This window comes from Agelaius tricolor, unplaced genomic scaffold (assembly GCF_023055355.1).
Source record: "Agelaius tricolor isolate 1412-34295 unplaced genomic scaffold, bAgeTri1.0.p SCAF_58, whole genome shotgun sequence".
Lineage (NCBI taxonomy): Eukaryota > Metazoa > Chordata > Aves > Passeriformes > Icteridae > Agelaius > Agelaius tricolor.
Window position 1 is genome coordinate 745,132 of NW_027269318.1, and position 16,603 is coordinate 761,734.

At 47.4% G+C, this 16,603-nt stretch overlaps 1 protein-coding gene across 1 annotated transcript; it reads right to left on the reverse strand.

The window, feature by feature from the left end:
* Nucleotides 1-3,547: 3,547 nt before the first annotated feature.
* MYL3 (myosin light chain 3) lies at nt 3,548-16,088 on the reverse strand. Its single transcript, XM_071456335.1, has 6 exons — nt 15,966-16,088; nt 10,216-10,243; nt 6,321-6,470; nt 4,647-4,820; nt 3,767-3,844; nt 3,548-3,576 (listed from the first exon to the last, which is right to left on the reverse strand). The coding sequence occupies exons 1-6, from the start codon at nt 16,086-16,088 to the stop codon at nt 3,548-3,550; spliced, it is 582 nt and encodes a 193-aa protein (XP_071312436.1).
* Between the last annotated feature and the right edge of the window lie 515 nt (nt 16,089-16,603).

The window sequence follows — 16,603 nt, forward strand, 5'->3', positions numbered from 1 at the left end:
GGAAAAGGGAAGGGAAGGGAAGGGAAGGGAAGGGAAGGGAAGGGAAGGGAAGGGAAGGGAAGGGAAGGGAAGGGAAGGGAAGGGAAGGGAAGGGAAGGGAAGGGAAGGGAAGGGAAGGGAAGGGAAGGGAAGGGAAGGGAAGGGAAGGGAAGGGAAGGGAAGGGAAGGGAAGGGAAGGGAAGGGAAGGGAAGGGAAGGGAAGGGAAGGGAAGGGAAGGGAAGGGAAGGGAAGGGAAGGGAAGGGAAGGGAAGGGATGTTCCTCATTTATTTCAATCTGCTCTCCTTGCTGATTTTCCTTTCTGGTTATTCCCTGGCACATCCTGGGACAGTCTCTGCTCTCTTTTCCATCCTCTGTGGGAATGACCTGACCCGCTCAGTAATTCCCATCCATTTGTATCCCAGAATTCTGATGCTCCACTGATCTCCCCTCCATCAAACTCAGAATTTCTCTGTTTTAAAAACCGCTTCTGCTCCTGGAGTTTTGCGTATCCAGGTTCTTTGGCATTCCCTAAAAAACTCTACCAGCTCCTGGCCTCTCCTTTTTCCAGCCCCAGAGGATTTTTTCTCCCCCTTACTTTTTCAATTATTATTCCCCAGAAAAGGAGCTCTCCTAATCCATGTGATTTTCCATGCTTCTCAACTTTCCTTGGCCTCTGCTGAGGTTTTTCTCAGGATTTCTTTCCCTTTCCCCTTCCCTCACACAGACACAGAAACAACGAGGAAACAAAGACACGAAAAATCCCATTTTTTACTGCAAAAACTCCAGAACCAAGGTGTGTTTATTAGAACAACTTCCAGTTTTCCTTTGGCAAAGACTTTTCCTCGTTTCCCTGGGAAATTATTGGAATGGGAAGGAATCCTCATGGAAAAAAAAAAAAAAAAGATGGATTTTAACAAATTTTGCTTTAATTTGGGATTTTTTGCTTTTATATTATTAATTTTCCATCATTCAAAGCAGAGGAGAAAGCATCAGCAAGATTCCATTTGTCACTAATTTCTGGGAATTCCGGTTTTTCTCTAAGGCTGAAGGATATTCCTGGGATTTATACTGGTGTCCCATAAACACAAGGAAAAGGTGGAGTTTGGGATGGAAAAAGGGATCAATCATTTTTTGACCGATTTATTAATGAAAAGAATTCCTTCCTTTTCATCAATTCTGTATTTCTGTTTATATCCTTCATCCTAAAGAAATTCCCAGGGATTTGTAGTTCACATTCCAGCTTCTTCCATAGGATCTCCACAGGATCCACCCTTTTCCCACGGAGGAACGAGGCAAATTAAACAAAAATATCCAAATATCTTTAGTGATTTAGGCACATTTTGGAGCTCTGGAATGGGAATCTGGGCTGAAAAACAAGGAGAGATTCCAGCATATGGAAATCCAAGGCCTGTATCCGGAATTCTCGGTGCTTATCTTGTCCTGAAAGATAAAGATTTTTTTTTTTTAAATTAGTGGAAAAAGAAGGAACGAACAATTCCACTGGGAATCATTCTCAACTTATCAACAACAAGAGCATCCAAAACACCAGGAATCATCCCAGTCTCACAGTCCCATGCTCAGTGATGGAGAAAACATGGGAAGCAGTCACTAACACCTGGAGCCGATCCAGGTAAGAAAACTCCATATAAAATAGTCCCAATTCCCTCAGGAAATCAGGAGAAAAGGAAAGGCCCAGTTTCATCCTTGCACAGAGAGGCAGCTTTATCTCCCTTCCATCCCACGGGAATGGTCAAGAGACGGAGCCGTTCCTGAACTTTTGGGCTCAGCTCCAGATTCCCACTGAGTTCAGATCCTGTGGCAAAGGAACTTTGCTCCTTCCAGGGTGGACATCCTGATGCCTCAGGTTTGGCTTTTATATTTTCAGATTCTGTGCTGCTTTAGTGTGTGGGTCTGAGCTTCACATCAGGGCATGCTGAGCTCTGTGCACAGAGCAGGGAGACAAAACAATTCCTGCTCCAGCTGGGCACCAAGGACAAATGATCCAAATCTCAGCCCAAGAGCACAAACCCCGTGGGCTGGAGAGAGAAAAACAAGCAGGGTGGGACTGCAGGGGCTAAAGCTGGAATGGGACAATGAACTGCAAGATGCAAATGGAGCAGAACTGATCCCAGGGAGAGAGCCCGGGAGCGCTGGTGCATTTTGGGGCCATTTTGGTTCATCTTGGGTGCAGCCCTGGCTGGGCTCTTGTGCTGCCCAAGGTGCATCCATGGAGGCCTTTGAATAAATCCCTGCTTTATTCTTTAGCTCTGTCCAGCCTCTGCTCTGGGTCAGCCTGCACAAGGCATCAATTCCATTTGGCTTTCCCTAAACATTCCAAGAATCCCACATCAGGGGTGGGAGGGCCACCACTGGGTGACACCACCAAGGCTCATCAGCGAATCCCAGGAATGTTGCTTTCCTGGAATCACAAGCTCCCAGCCCCCTTTCCAAACCCATCAAAGGCCCCCAGATTGCTTCCCAATCCTGTTCCAGTTTTCCAGCTTCCCTGTGGAACTGGAACTTTTTTCCTGCGAGAAACCAAGCTGTCCATGCTCACTTGGCTGACATTGGTTTCCATTGGAATGGGAATTTCCAAGGGCAGTGGGTTTGGATTAAGGTGAAATCCCAATCCATGGTCCTTGCCTGAACAACAGGCAGGGACCATGGGTTGGGATTTCATGAAAACTCCTGATTTTTTATATCAAAAACTGGGAACCAGTTGGAAAAATCCAAGTTGAAAGGTAAATGCCTTAAGGAAAAAAAAAAATGGATACTAATAGGGAAAAAATAGAAATAAAGGAAAAAAAACCCAAACCAAATCTGGTAATTTTTTTTTAGCTTGTTTATATTTTGTTAAGTTATATTTTGGAACAAAATTCCCGAATAACCTGGATGTGACTCCTGCTTAACCCAGAAACAAAAGTCACCACAGCACAGCCAGGTCAGCTCCAAAAGCAAACCAAAACCAGGCCTAAAAATAAACCAGAGCCATGGGAAAAGACTAAAAACAAACAAAGCAAACCCAAAACATCCAGACCAAATCTGAGTGCAGCTTTTCCCGGGATATCAGATTAGATGGATTGGTCAACCCCTTCCCCAAGAGCCGAGCAGGGAGAAAACCCAGGGAATGCCAAAGACAAAGGCAGTGGGCACCTTTTCCAGTAAAACTGAGATAAACCTTGCCCAGGAAATCCTGGAAACAAAGCCCAGCTCCTTTGTGAGGGTGAGACAGAGATGCCCTCGGTGCTGCTGTGGTTTGGATGTGTTGGACAAAGCTTTTCCTGGAAAACCAATCCATTGTCGGGAGATGGTGGGAGCAAGGTTTATGGAAAACCACTAATTATACTGCCAGGGGTGTAGACATTCCTCATTCCTTCTTTTCTCTTTTCCTTTTATTTTCTTCCCCCCCTCTCTTGCGAGCTCAATTCTATTTCCCTGCTTTTTTAGGAGTTTGGGAGCAGCGATTTGTAAATGCACATGGAAAATAATTTTTTTCTTGGAAGTTTCCAGTCAATCCCAAAGGAACGAGGACTTGGAAATCCAGGGCAGAGGAGACTCACCTGGGCTCAGTTAGCCATGATGTGTTTCACAAAAGCTGGGAAAAAAAGAGGGAAAGAAGGATCAGTTATCCTATGGGAAACATAATTAACCTTTCATAGGTGGGGTTTATGGGAAGAGTTACGGACTCAGAATTGTCTAAAATTTGGAAATTTTTGCCCCAGATTTTCCATGGATTTAAACTTTCTTGGGAATATTTTAAGAAAGCTCTCAGGGGTCCCACCCACCTTCGTAGTTGATGCAGCCGTTGGCATCTTCCTGCCCAGCCATCAGTTTATCCACTTCCTCCTCAGTCAGCCTCTCCCCTGCATGGAAAACAAAATCCCTGGATCAAAATCCCCAGCTTAGGAATTTAGGAAGCTCCTGAAGAAGACAAACGGGAGTGAGCAAGAAGAGGGGGGCGTTTCTCTTGGGAGGAATTTGGGGTGCTGACCGTGGGATAAGCTCATTTTGGAGTTGCAAACTTGATCCAAATTCCAAACTGGATCCAAATTTGAGACCCAAATCCAGAAAGACGGGAAAAATATGGAAACCCACAGGATATTATGGGCACAATTCATTTTCCTAGGAATAAGCTTGGTCTAAGTGCCAAATCTTGAAGGTTTGGGTCAGTTTTAACCAAGTCCTGATGGAAAAACTCTCAGTGAAAACTCAGTTCCCCTCTGAGTTTGAGGTTCCAGAAGGCTCCAAGGTCAAATTTGGGATCTCTGGTATGGATCAGTGATTGATTTAATTAAATTTAATTTTATGGTTTAAATATTTGGTGCCTATTGGTTTGTAAGTCGTCATTTTGGTGAAGGAGAACGGAGACAAACCAAGGGAATCATTGGGATTGGCGTTGTTGGGATGATTTGTGGTAATTTAATAATTATTGGAGAAATCCAACGCAACGGGAAGGAGGGAGGGAGAGGAGAAGGGAGACATGGAAACACCTCTTGGAAGCGCAGAAAAATGGGGACAAACCAGGGGAATAAACGGGATTGGAAATTTTGGGATAATTTTACAGTGATGGGAATGAGATATTTACAGGAGAACTAAAACATAAAGGGAGAAGAGGGAGCGAGAGAAAGGCAGGGATGGAAATTCCCAAGGGAAGGTTTTCCTCACCCAGCGTGGCCAGGACGTGGCGGAGCTCGGCTCCCATGACGGTCCCGTTCCCCTCCTTGTCAAACACCCGGAGCCCTTCCACGAAATCCTCGTAGGTTCCCGTGTCCTTGGTCTTGGCAATGTGCTGGAGCATGGGCAGGAAGGTCTCAAAGTCGATCATCTTGGAATTCATCTCTGGAAAACCCAGGGGAAATGGAAGGTTTGGGGGGGATTCTGGGAATAACGATGGGATATCCACCGTGGGGTGGGGGGGGGGGGGGGGAAGATCTGTGGTGATGAATGTTGGATAAAAGGAGAAAACAGCCTGGAAATGGAAGTTTGGGAGGATCCTGGGAGAGTTGGGAATAACCGTGGGATATCCACCGTGAGGGCAGAACTGTGGTGATAAATTTTGGATAAAAGGAGAAAAGAGAATTGAAATGGAAGCTTGGGGGGATTCTGGGAATAACAAAGGGATACCCACCATGGGTGGAAGATCTGTGGTGATAAATGTTGGATAAAAGGAGAGAAGAGTATGGAAATGGAAAGTTTGTTGGATTCTGGGAGAGTTCGGAATTAACCATGGGATATCCACTGTGAGGGCAGAACTGTGGTGAAAAATGTTGGATAAAGGGAAAAAAGAGCCTGGAAATAGAAGTTTGGGAGGATCCTGGGAGAGTTGGGAATAACCGTGGGATATCCACCGTGAGGGCAGAACTGTGGTGATAAATTTTGGATAAAAGGAGAAAAGAGAATTGAAATGGAAGGTTTGTTGGATTATGGGAAGCTGGGAATTAACCATGGGATATCCACTGTGAGGGCTGAACTGTGGGGATAAATGTTGGATAAAGGGAGAAAAGAGAATTGAAATGGAAGCTTGGGGGGATGCTGGGAATAACAATGGGATACCCACCGTGAGGGCAGAACTGTGGTGATAAATGTTGGATAAAAGGAGAGAAGAGAATGGAAATGGAAGGTTTGTTGGATTCTGGGCGAGTTGGGAATTAACCATGGGATATCCACTGTGAGGAACTGTGGTGATAAATGTTGGATAAAGGGAGAAAACAGCCTGGAAATGGAAGTTTGGGGAAATTCTGGGCGAGTTGGGAACAACGATGGGATACTCACCATGGGGAGGAAGGTCTGTGGTGATAAATGTTGGATAAAAAGAGAGAAGAGAATGGAAATGGAAGTTTGGGAGGATGCTGGGAGAGTTGGGAATAACCATGGGATATCCAGCATAATGTGGGGATAAACATTGGATAAAAGGGAGAGAAGAACACGGAAATATGGAATACAGAAGGAATCACTGCAATCGTTACAGGCCTTCCCACCCATCTCTTGTGGAACAATCCACGTCCTTACATCCAGGTTATCCCTTTGTTTCTCTGGATGTGTTGGAAGTATCTGTGTTTTTAGGAAAAACACGTGAATTCCTCCATAAATGCAATTCCAAAAGGCAAAAAATCTGTCATTTTACAACACATTGATACCCAGGGCTGTTAAATTAATTCATTCCCCTCAATTTGGGACAATTATCTTGACTTCCAGACCAATTTTTCCTCCCTTCCTGCTGGCAATTTCAGAGGCTGCTCTGTATCCTGAGTTACTCCGCACTTAGAAAATGGAGACCTCACCTTCTCCAGGTGTTCTCCAGGAATAATTCTGGGAAAACGAACGGAGGAGGACACCAACCTTCAGGTTTGGGTCTGCCAAGCAATTTCATGACCTCAGCCTGGGTCGGGTTCTGCCCCAAAGCCCTCAGGACGTCCCCACATTGGGCATAGGTGATTTTCATCTCCGACTTGGGGGTCCGGTCGAAAAGGGAAAACGCTTCCTTAAATTCTGGAAGGGAAAAAGGCCAGGAGAAATTCATTCCATGCTCCCTTGCATAAAAGATAAACCCAACGGAACCTTTCCCTCACTAATTGCCTGGCTGTTTCATTTTGTGGTTTGGGAAAAATTTGGATGAGCTTTGTTATCTCCAATGTTTGTGCTCCTCCTTCCCTGTGTTTTCCGGTTCCACCGCGGAATGGAATCAGAGGGGTCAAATGCTTCTCCCGTGGTATTTCCGTCTCAGTTAACATCAGAACGTGTGGAAAACAGGAGAAATCGCTGCCCTGGGAGCTTTCCAGCTGCTCAGGAGCACTCAGGAAGGCCCAGGATTCAACAGCAGCTCTGCTGATGGGAGAACCGGATCCTGGATTAAACGTTGGACACTTTGAGAGCACTGACCCAGTGCCCAGAGCTCCCCGAGCACCTCTAGGAGCTGGAAATGAGCTATGCCAGGAAAAAATACCGGGATTGTCACCCAACAAGCTGTGTATGGGTAGGGGAGGGTGAAGGTGTATGGAAAACCTTATGCCAGAATTCCAGGATGGGTTGGGTTGGAAGGGACCACAGTGGGTCACTGGTGGCACCTCCCTGCTCCAGCAGGGAGCACAAGGCTCAGGATTACATCCCGGCAGGTCTGGAATATCCCCGGTGAGGGAGATCCCACAGCCTCTCTGGTCTCTGCTCAGGGCTGGGCACTGCTCAGGGCAGAAGTTCTGTCTCCTGTGCCGGGAGAATTCCTGGGATCAGTCCCTGCCCGTGGCTCTGGTGCCATTGCTGGGCCCCCCACAGCAGAGCCTGGCCCTGCTCTGACCCTCCCTGCACCCAGGGACACCCAGGGCTGAGGGGCCCTCTCAGCTGGGGCTCCTCTCCAGGCTGAGCAGCCCCAGCTCCCTCAGCCTTTCCTGGGCACCGAGATGCTCCAGGCCCTTGCTCAGCTCCAGGAGCTCCTGGCCCTGCTGTGCTGAGGATCCAGAGCTGGACACAGCACCCAGAGGTGCCTCCAGGGCTGGGCACAGGGAACAGGGTTTGCTGTTCCCTCAGGGACTGGGAACAGGCCAGATCTCCTGCGGTTGTCAGAGGTTTCCCATCTCCCTCAATGGAATCCCTCACTACTTCTAGGGGTAGGATCTAGGCAAGAGCATTCCCATGGGAGAGGTTCTCCTTTCCACCACTGATTTCACATGGATGTGGTGCTTGAGGGCATTGGCAGTGCTGGGGTAAAGGTTGGGATCAATGGCCTTAAAGGGTCTTTTCCAAGTGGAATGATTCCATGATTCTCTTGCAGGATCCAGCAGACACTTCCCCAGACTCTCCAGTTCCTCAGGCTCTCCTTTCCCTGCTGGAATTGCAGGGTCAGAGGAGGATCCCAGGGAGCAGCAGTAACAGGCTGTTATCCTTTACTGTTATCCTTTAACTTCATCCTTTATCCTTTTCTTTTATCCTTTATCCTTTAACTTCATCCTTTATCCTTTTGTTTTATCCCTTATCCTTTAACCTCATCCTTTATCCTTTGATTTTATCCTTTATCCTTTAACCTCATCCTTTATCCTTTGATTTTATCCTTCATCCTTTAACTTCATCCTTTATCCTTTAACTTTATCCTTAATCCTTTAACTTCACTGTTATCCTTGACTTCCCACTGCACCATCCACAACTGATCCCCAAAGTCCCTTTGGCTTTAAATCCCTGGATCTGGCCCTTGTGCTGCTGCTACTCTTCCACATTTATTTCTGTCCCACATTTCCAAGCTCTGGGAATTTATCCTCTTTTCCCTAAATCCCGATCCGTTCCAACATTCAGCCACACACTCTGCACCCCAGATTTTCTCCATCTTCCCTCTCTTCATTCCATCTCCCCCTTTTTTCTTTCCTTTCCTTTGCTTCTTTCCCTCTGTCCTTCCTTCTTTGACTTTTGCTGGATTTTCCTCTCCTCCTTTCTCCCTCCCTTTCCATTTTGATCATTCCACTCCCAATTTTCCTCATTTCCTTCTTCACCCAACACTTCCAAACAACACTGAAACTTCTCATTTGGGACTAATTAACATTCCCTTGCTTTCCTCTTTTCCACTCCCCTCTTTTTCATCTTCTCCCTGCCCCTCCCTCCTGATTTTCCCTCCTGTCCGTGGGCAGAGCCCCGATCCCTTTCCAGCCCCTCATTCCAGCAGAGGGCAATCGTGGATTTTCCTGGGCTCCTTGCTGACAGTGGAATGGGGGCAGAGGCCCCTTCCCAGCTCCTTTCCTGGGGGTCTCACAGCCGAGGTGGGTGAGGAAAAATGGGGAATATTCCCACCTCCCTCAGCTCCTCATCCATCACCACTCTCTGACTGCCTGGGACCAAGTGCTGGGCACCATCTCCTGAAGATTCCCAATCCAGCAAAATTCCTGACAGCTCAGATTTCCAAGGCTTTGAGTTGGTTTTTTTGGGTTTTTTGTGGTTTTTTTTTTTTCCCCTACTGTTTTAATCTTTTCATGTGCATTTGCTGACTCCGTGAAATTCCCATCCATGCACCAAAACCACCTTGGTGTCCTTTGCCCTCCCTCTGGCCATGGAACCCTCTGGATATTTTCAGATTCCTAATTCCTGCCTCTCTGCCCATCTGCAACAGCTCTTTTTCCCCCTTTTCCAGCAATTCTGGGAGCTGAAGAGGCCCAGACCCAGGGTTCAAAGCAGACGTTGCCACCAGGGATGGGTTTCACTCATGGATGAGGAGCAGGACACCCCCAGAAATGGGAGGGTTCTACAAAGCTTCCCCCCAGACCATCAGTTCTTCTCCTGGAGCCACATTTTGGGGACCAAACCACCCATGAATCCTTTCAGGGAATCCTTTGTTCCACACAACCTTTTCCTCAGCAAAAAAGAAGGAATTTGGGGAGCTTTAAAAGCCCTTGAGCTGCTGCAGCTTCCATTTCTCCTCCACCACCTCCACTTGGAATCAGCTGCCAGAACCCCAATCAGTGGTGACAGACCAGGGATATCCAACCCAGAGAATGGAATTTGGGAATTCCAAAGGAATTTGTCAGCTTTGGGATCCTTCAATCTTCCTGAGACCCCTGGATCCTCCTTGGGTCAGCAGAGAATGACCATGGAGGCGATAATTAAACATCTCTCCAATTGATTTTTCCCTGTCTCTAATTAACCCCTTCCCTGATCCCATCTTTTAGGGGCTCTCCCAAGGGTTCAAAGACCAAATCCTAAATCCTGCCAGATGTTTGATTCCTTCCATCAATTATCCCATAAAACCCGGGCTGATTTTTGAGGAGAAATGGGACAGCTGCAGTCCCAGCGTTCCCAGGACTTCGGGCAGGAGGGTTTGGGATCAGTTTCTTGAGCCAGGACAAAGGGGTTGGAAGCTGATGCTGATGTTTGGCTTTGAAAGGATAAAGAAATTCCATGCCTGGTGTTATTTGCTGGATTTGGGAGAGCTGGAACGCATTAAATTCTGAGGAAAGGCAGGAAAAATTATCTGAAGCAGAGCTGAGGGTTTTCCTTTGAAAATATTGGTGTTCCTTTGAAACTGGTGGTTTTTTTCCTAAAGAAAAACCTGTATTTGGGAAGTTTTGGGGGTGTAACTCCTGGAAATGGGACATGAATTCCCTGGTTTTCTTTTGGAGGGAAGGATTTAGAGGAGGAGAGGAAGAAACGCCAGGAATTAAAGCTCAGCCTTCCTAAAGTTGTGCCAATATCCCGGCCCTGCTCAGCCCAGCACTTCCCAGGGATGGATTTACTGAGCCCAGAAGTGAAAAATCTTCCTCACCTTCAATCTGGTCGGGGCTGAATTCCACCTGGACGAGACAAAAACAAGATAAGAAAGCTGATAAGAAGGGGGGAAATGACTCACACAAGAAGAAATACGGTTTAGTCTCAGTTTTATGACCCCGGGGGCTGGGAGGCCCATGAGGGATTCACCTCCCGTTACCCCAGGTTGCTCCAAGCCCTGCCCAGCCTGGCCTCGGACGCTCGGTTCACAGGAGAGGTTCACGTTGGATATCGGGAAAGAATCGTCCCAGAAAAGTCTGTCCAGGCCCGGCACAGCTGCCCCAGCAGAGCTGGAGCCCCGTTCCTGGAGGGATTTGAGATCCACGTGGATGTGGCACCTGGGGACAACCATGGCCTTGGCAGTGCTGCATTAATTGATCTGACGAACTTTGAGGGCTTTTCCACCCTAAGTGAGTCCATAACTCACTCCCCTTTTTCCTTGGAAGGACATCAGGATGGCTTCCCTTGGGACTTTTTTTTGTGGGAAGTATCCCAGCAAAAGGGATCTTCTTCAGAAGAACTGAGTTTTCCCTGGCGTTTTCTTCCACGGAATGGAGTGGGAATGGAGTGTTTTTGGGAAAAACACATGAATTCCTCTATAAGTGCAGTTTTAAAAGGCAAAATATTTGTTGTTTAAAGCCAGGACATTTCCACCCAAGCCTCCCTCTCCCCAGGGATCCCAGTGGTGAGGTTTGCTCCAAATCCACATGAGAGAGAGAGAAAATCCCATTTTTCTCCTGCCCTGACATACAGACAACACCAGACATTCCATGAGGATATCAAACCTCCAAATCCAGACCTTTCCACCCGTGTCATTCCAGCTTTCCTCATCTCCAGCACTCCCGGCTTTAGGGAATCATCACCTGATGGCATCAGCTGCATCCTGATGCCGCTGGATTCTTCCCCTGGCTTTGTCCTGGAGGCTCCAGGAGGGGATTTACTCCACCCTTGGCCCTGCTGACGTCATTCACAGCTTCCAATCTCCTGGAATTTTTACCAATCCCAATGAACGCCGCCACTCCGCGCTAAGCCCGGCATAGCTAAGCCTGACATCAGTCCTATGAATAAATCTGTTGTCACCCAGCAGCCAGGAGTTGAGCCGGGGGAAGCATTTAGACAATGGAGCCCTTCCAAGGGTGAAACAACATTCCTGGTTTTTCATAGGGCACCGGAGGAATCCGGGGACGAGCAGCAGGATTTGCACTCGGCCACGGCAGGGATAGCTTGGGAGGAAGAGGAGGTTGGATTTTAGGGCTTTTTTTTTTTAATTTATTGATTTCATTGGGGGTTTTGGGGTGCTTGGGGGTTTTTTGTGGGGTTTTTAAAAAGTTGTTTGTTTGGGGTTTTTGTTGTTGTTGTTGTTATTTTGGGTTTTTTTTTTACTGTTCCCTTGGGACTGTGCTTCAGGAGACAGAAATGCAGGTGCTGGAAAGAGGCCAGGAAAACCATCAGGATCCTGGGGGTTGAGGTTACATTTGGATTTCACCATCATGTGGGGCTCTTTCTTCCACTAAAACCTTTTTAATCCTATTAATACACAACATTCCCATCATCCCCTCTCCCATCACTTTCCACAGTAATTATGATGGATATGAACTCCTCCAGCGCCCTGGGACAAACATTGATCCAGTCTCCAACAGCTCCAGCCCTCCCAAGGAAAGGGAAAATAAAAACAGAAATCAACCCTTAATTCCAGCTTTAATTCCAAACCAAAATGCTGCAGGAATAGGAATACGAAGCAGAATCTCCGTCAAGGTCATGCAGAGGTTGCTGCTGCATAAAGTCCCCACAAAATTATTCCTTTTTTTCTGTTTGCTCTTAAAATTCCAGAGGTCAGGGAGAGACGGGATATTGGGAAGGAATTCCCGGCTGGGAGGGTGGGGAGGGGCTGGGATGGAATTCCCAGGGAAGCTGTGGCTGCCCCTGGATCCCTGGCAGTGCCCAAGGCCAGGCTGGACAGGGCTTGGATCACCCTGGGACAGTGGGAGGTGTCCCTGCCATGGCAGGGGGGGATTGGGATGATCCCTGAGGTCCCTTCCAACCCAAAATTTCTGGGATTCTGTCATTTTCTGCAGGGAAGAGTTTTTGGCCCCTTTGGAAGTGGGACTGGGTTGGAGAGGGATTATTTTGGGAATGCTGAGCCTGCCAGAGTTGGGAAACAAAGCCAGAGCTCTCCTGTCACCACTTTATCCCGTTATCCCATTATCCCGTTATCCCAGTGCCTCTTGGGCTGCTCATTCCTGTTTATTTTTCAGGACAGTTCCAGGGACATTTTGAAGAGCTCCAGTTCCTGGAGCTGGATTTGTAAGGAGCTGGAAGCGCCCAAGGATGGAGAGGACTTACCTGGCAGCTGGAATTATCCCATCCCTGGGGTGGGATTGAACGGAACAGTTCCATCCATCCCTCCCAGAATCAACCCCTTCATCCCAGGAGAAGCTCCCCTTAGCCCAGCCTCGCGTGCAGCCCCTCTGCCTGTGGATTGCTCCAAGCTCTGGAGCTGAACAAGCAAATCCAGCAGGATTCCCCATTCCCGGTGCTGCACCGTCCCTGTTTTCCCTGGCTGCTCCCACCCTGGATTCTCTTCCATCTTTCCATGCAGAGAAAGGGAAGAAGCTTTTTCATTCCAGTATCCCAGCAGGGCTTTGCGGGGACAAATTCCATATTCAGCCTTGAGATCCCAGCACCCCCCAAAAAATAATTCCTGGCTGCTTTTTCCCCAGGAAAATATGGACAATGTGGAAAACTCTCTATGGAAAGCCGTGTCCCTTCCAGGTCCTCACGTATCCCAGCTGTCTCCACGTGGATTTTGATCCCAGTCACCGGACCTGGAGCAACGTCACCTCATCCAACTTTAGCCACTGAAATGCCGGCGCCCAAATTCCCAAATTCCCCTCTCATCTCCCTTTATCCCAGCTCAGCGTCTCCCAAGGGTGACTCAGCCCACCCAGATATAGGAATTTGGCACCATCCCAAGGGATGAACTTCCAGAGGTTTTCTCTCTGTTCATTATTGAGGATTTAAATCCCATGATCCATTTTCCCATGGTTAAAGCTCTGGGAGTCATTCCCGCTTTCCGTGTCCTCAAAAATTCATAAATTAATCCCGTTTTTCAGATTATTTTTCATGGAAGCAAAATATATTCCTGGGAAAATCCACCTCCCTATTAAAAGGTTTCCAGGTGGGAATGAATTAAATGCAAGGAAAAGACAATTTTTTTTGCCACCAAATATTTTCAGGACAATTCATTCCTCAAAATAAAAACTGCAGAGATCATCCTAGAAAAACACTTCCTTAAAAAAAATACTTTCCAAGGAATGAGCCCAACTCTTCTGGAAAATAAATCCCCCAGAACCTCTTTTGGATGAGTTGCGAACAAGATCCAATTGCACCCACTCTTGGAAATTTGGGAAATCTTTGGAATGTTGGAAATTTCAGAGCGTTGGCTCGAATCCAATGGGAATGTGCATGAGAGAAACTCCAAAAATTTGGGATAATGGCTTTAGGTAAGGGATGGATCCCACATTTAGGCCCCTGAAACTGACATCCCAACACACACAAAAAAAACAGGAGCATCCAAAGGTGAGAGGAAAAAAAATGAGGAAAATCTGATATCATTCCAAGTGCCAAATAAGATCCTGGGATCACTATCGGGACTGGGAGAGGTGGGAAAATTCCAACAAGGAGCACCTTTCCCTACCACAGGAATATTTTGATTTTGAGACTTTTTAGTGGTTAAAAAAAAAAAAAAAAGTCTCAAAATTCCAAACACAACCAATAAAATCTGGGAATAAACAGAAATAATTTGAGACATTCCCATAAAAGGATTAATTTTGAACATTTTGTTTGGGTGCAAGGTTGCTTTTCCTACTTTTTTTAACCACAGTTTGTGGAAATGAGAATGGATTTCACCCTGCAGTGCAGAAATTGGGATATTTGGAGAATTCCAACTCTCATTAAAACATTTTCCCAAACATTGGGAAGGGATTCTGGGCTCCAGCAGAGCTGGATTTATGGAGCAGGAATTTGCACAAACACACAAGGGCATTCCTGATCAAATTAAAGAATTCCTGGGAAAATTTCTCTAGGAAATATCCCCTCCCCTTTCTATAAGTCTGGGGGGAAAATGCCCCAGACTCCAACTCTGTATTTCCCAATTTCCTTGATCCAGCATTTGGGAATGGGATATTCCCTGCAGGGATTGGGATTTGTTTATTATTTGGGAATTCCAGACAAACCTTTAGCACATTCAAAATGGGATAAGAACTCTGTAATTTATAGAATAATATTTATAATATATGTAACCTTCAAAATTCCAAATTGTGCCAAAGGGAAAAAAAAACATTTCCATGAAAAATAAGAATTTTCCCAAACAATTGTGCGGAGTAATTTTTAAAAATGCAGGAATTTTTTTTTTCAAAGATAAAAATAAATAAGTGGAGCATGGAATTGTTTTGATTAAAAAATAAAGATTTTATGAGTGATGTTAATTTGGGTTTGGGGTTTTTTAAATGACAACTCATCCCTGCTGCCCTTGATCCCACAGTGTCCCAGAATCCCAGTGGATATTCCCACAAAGTCACGGCGTCCTGGCTGGAGCTCCCTGTGCCTCCAAGGGAAACAATTCCCTTTGTCCCTGTCCTTTTCCAGCACTGGAATGTTGAGCATGGAGCTGCTGGAGAGAGCTGGAGCCCATCACAAACCTCCTTCCCAAGGTCATGGAATTGCTCTGGAGTTATTCCCTTCAAAGCTTCCCCAAAACCAAATTCCTTGGGACTTGATTTCTTGATATGCTGCAAATCATTGCTTTTTTCACCAATATACAAAGATTTACAGGGAATTTGGGATTCAAGGCAGGAAAATGCCTTTCCAGGATTCATCCCAAATCCTGGGGGGACTCGGTGCCACATGGAAGAGGAGAAGGGTTTAATCAATGAGGAGACAAAGCAGCTTATTCCTGTCCTCACGTAATTCCCATGTTTTCCTGAGGGAGGATTCAGGGATATTTATCTGTTGGGAATGTTCCCCTGGAGAGGAGAAGGTTCCAGGGAGAGCTCAGAGCCCCTGGCAGGGCCTGGGGGGGCTCCAGGAGAGCTGGAGAGGGGCTGGGGACAAGGGATGGAGGGACAGGACCCAGGGAATGGCTTCAAAGTGAAAGAAAGATGGGATATTGGGAAGGGATTCCTGGCTGGGAGGGTGGGGAGGGGCTGGGATGGAATTCCCAGAGCAGCTGTGGCTGCCCCTGGATCCCTGGCAGTGTCCAAAGCCAGGCTGGACATTGGGGCTTGGAGGGGCCTGGGACAGTGGAAAGTCCCTACCCATGGAATGGGATGGGATTGAAGGTCTGTCCTAATCCAAACCATTCCAGAATTTTGGGATTCCCTGATTCTGTGACTGTCTGCTCCAAATTCCCACGATAAAAGAGATCCTGCAGAGCTCCTCTTCTTTTTCCAAAGGCAATGCCCTCTCCCAAAGGACAATTCCCAAAGGACAATCCCCAAAGGACAATTCCCAAAGGACAATCCTTTCCCCCAAAGGACAATTCCCAAAGGACAATCCTTTCCCCCAAGGGACAATTCCCAAAGGACAAAGCCCCACCAAGAATTCCTCCTGTGCCTTGCAGAGTTTATCCCTCCCGGGACATTCACATTTCGGCACAAACCCAATTCCCAGCTCATTTTTGAGGATATCAATTCCCAGTATCCAACTCCTCCACCAGCTCCAACGGCACCACAGGACCCATCCACCTACTTTGACCGAAGCTGGGTTAAATTCCACTTCTTTTTTGGGCTCTGGTTCCGCTGGTTTTGGTGCTGGCTTGGGCTCCTCCTTCTTGGGCTCGGCCTTCTTAGGCTCGGGCTTCTTGGGAGCCATGGCTGATGTGGGAAGGACAGGCGGAGAGGGTCGGAAAGGCAGGAAAGAGGAGCTGCCGCAGGAAAAATCCCGGGCTGGAGTGGGTCTTTATCCCCTCTGGAAGAGCCACATTGTCCCTCCCAGACCTGTCACATGCCGCCGCTCACAATGGGGCCATGGCTATAAAAGGACAAGACTGGCCCCGGCTATTTTGGATCCTGCCCTTGGATCCGGCATTGTTCCCAATTAACACTTCCATGGAAAAGAGATTTTGGGGGGTTCAGGCCGAGCCTGGCGCCGGCTCAAGCATTTTTGCTGGGCAGGGGCAAGGGGGAGGCTGGGTTACGATCCAGGTGCTCCGATGAGCTTGGCCCTTGCCAGGGCCATCGCGAGTGACATTCCCAGCTCCCGAGTGACATTCCGAGCTCCCGAGTGACATTCCCAGCTCGCTTTTCCAGGCTGGATGGCCCCCCTGGCCTTTGTCAGGCAAAGATAAGCCCAGGTTTATATTTAGAGCTGAGGACGGGGCTTTAGGG

Bases quoted from the DNA above. Each gene is read 5' to 3' on its own strand.
- MYL3 (XM_071456335.1), bottom strand. From the start codon at position 16,088: ATGGCTCCCAAGAAGCCCGAGCCTAAGAAGGCCGAGCCCAAGAAGGAG. The intron at 4,821-6,320 runs GTTGGTGTCCTC...TGGGTTTTCCAG, and splicing joins TGGCAGACCCAAACCTGAAG to AGATGAATTCCAAGATGATC. The intron at 3,845-4,646 runs GTGAGGAAAACC...TTTTCCATGCAG, and splicing joins CCACGTCCTGGCCACGCTGG to GGGAGAGGCTGACTGAGGAG.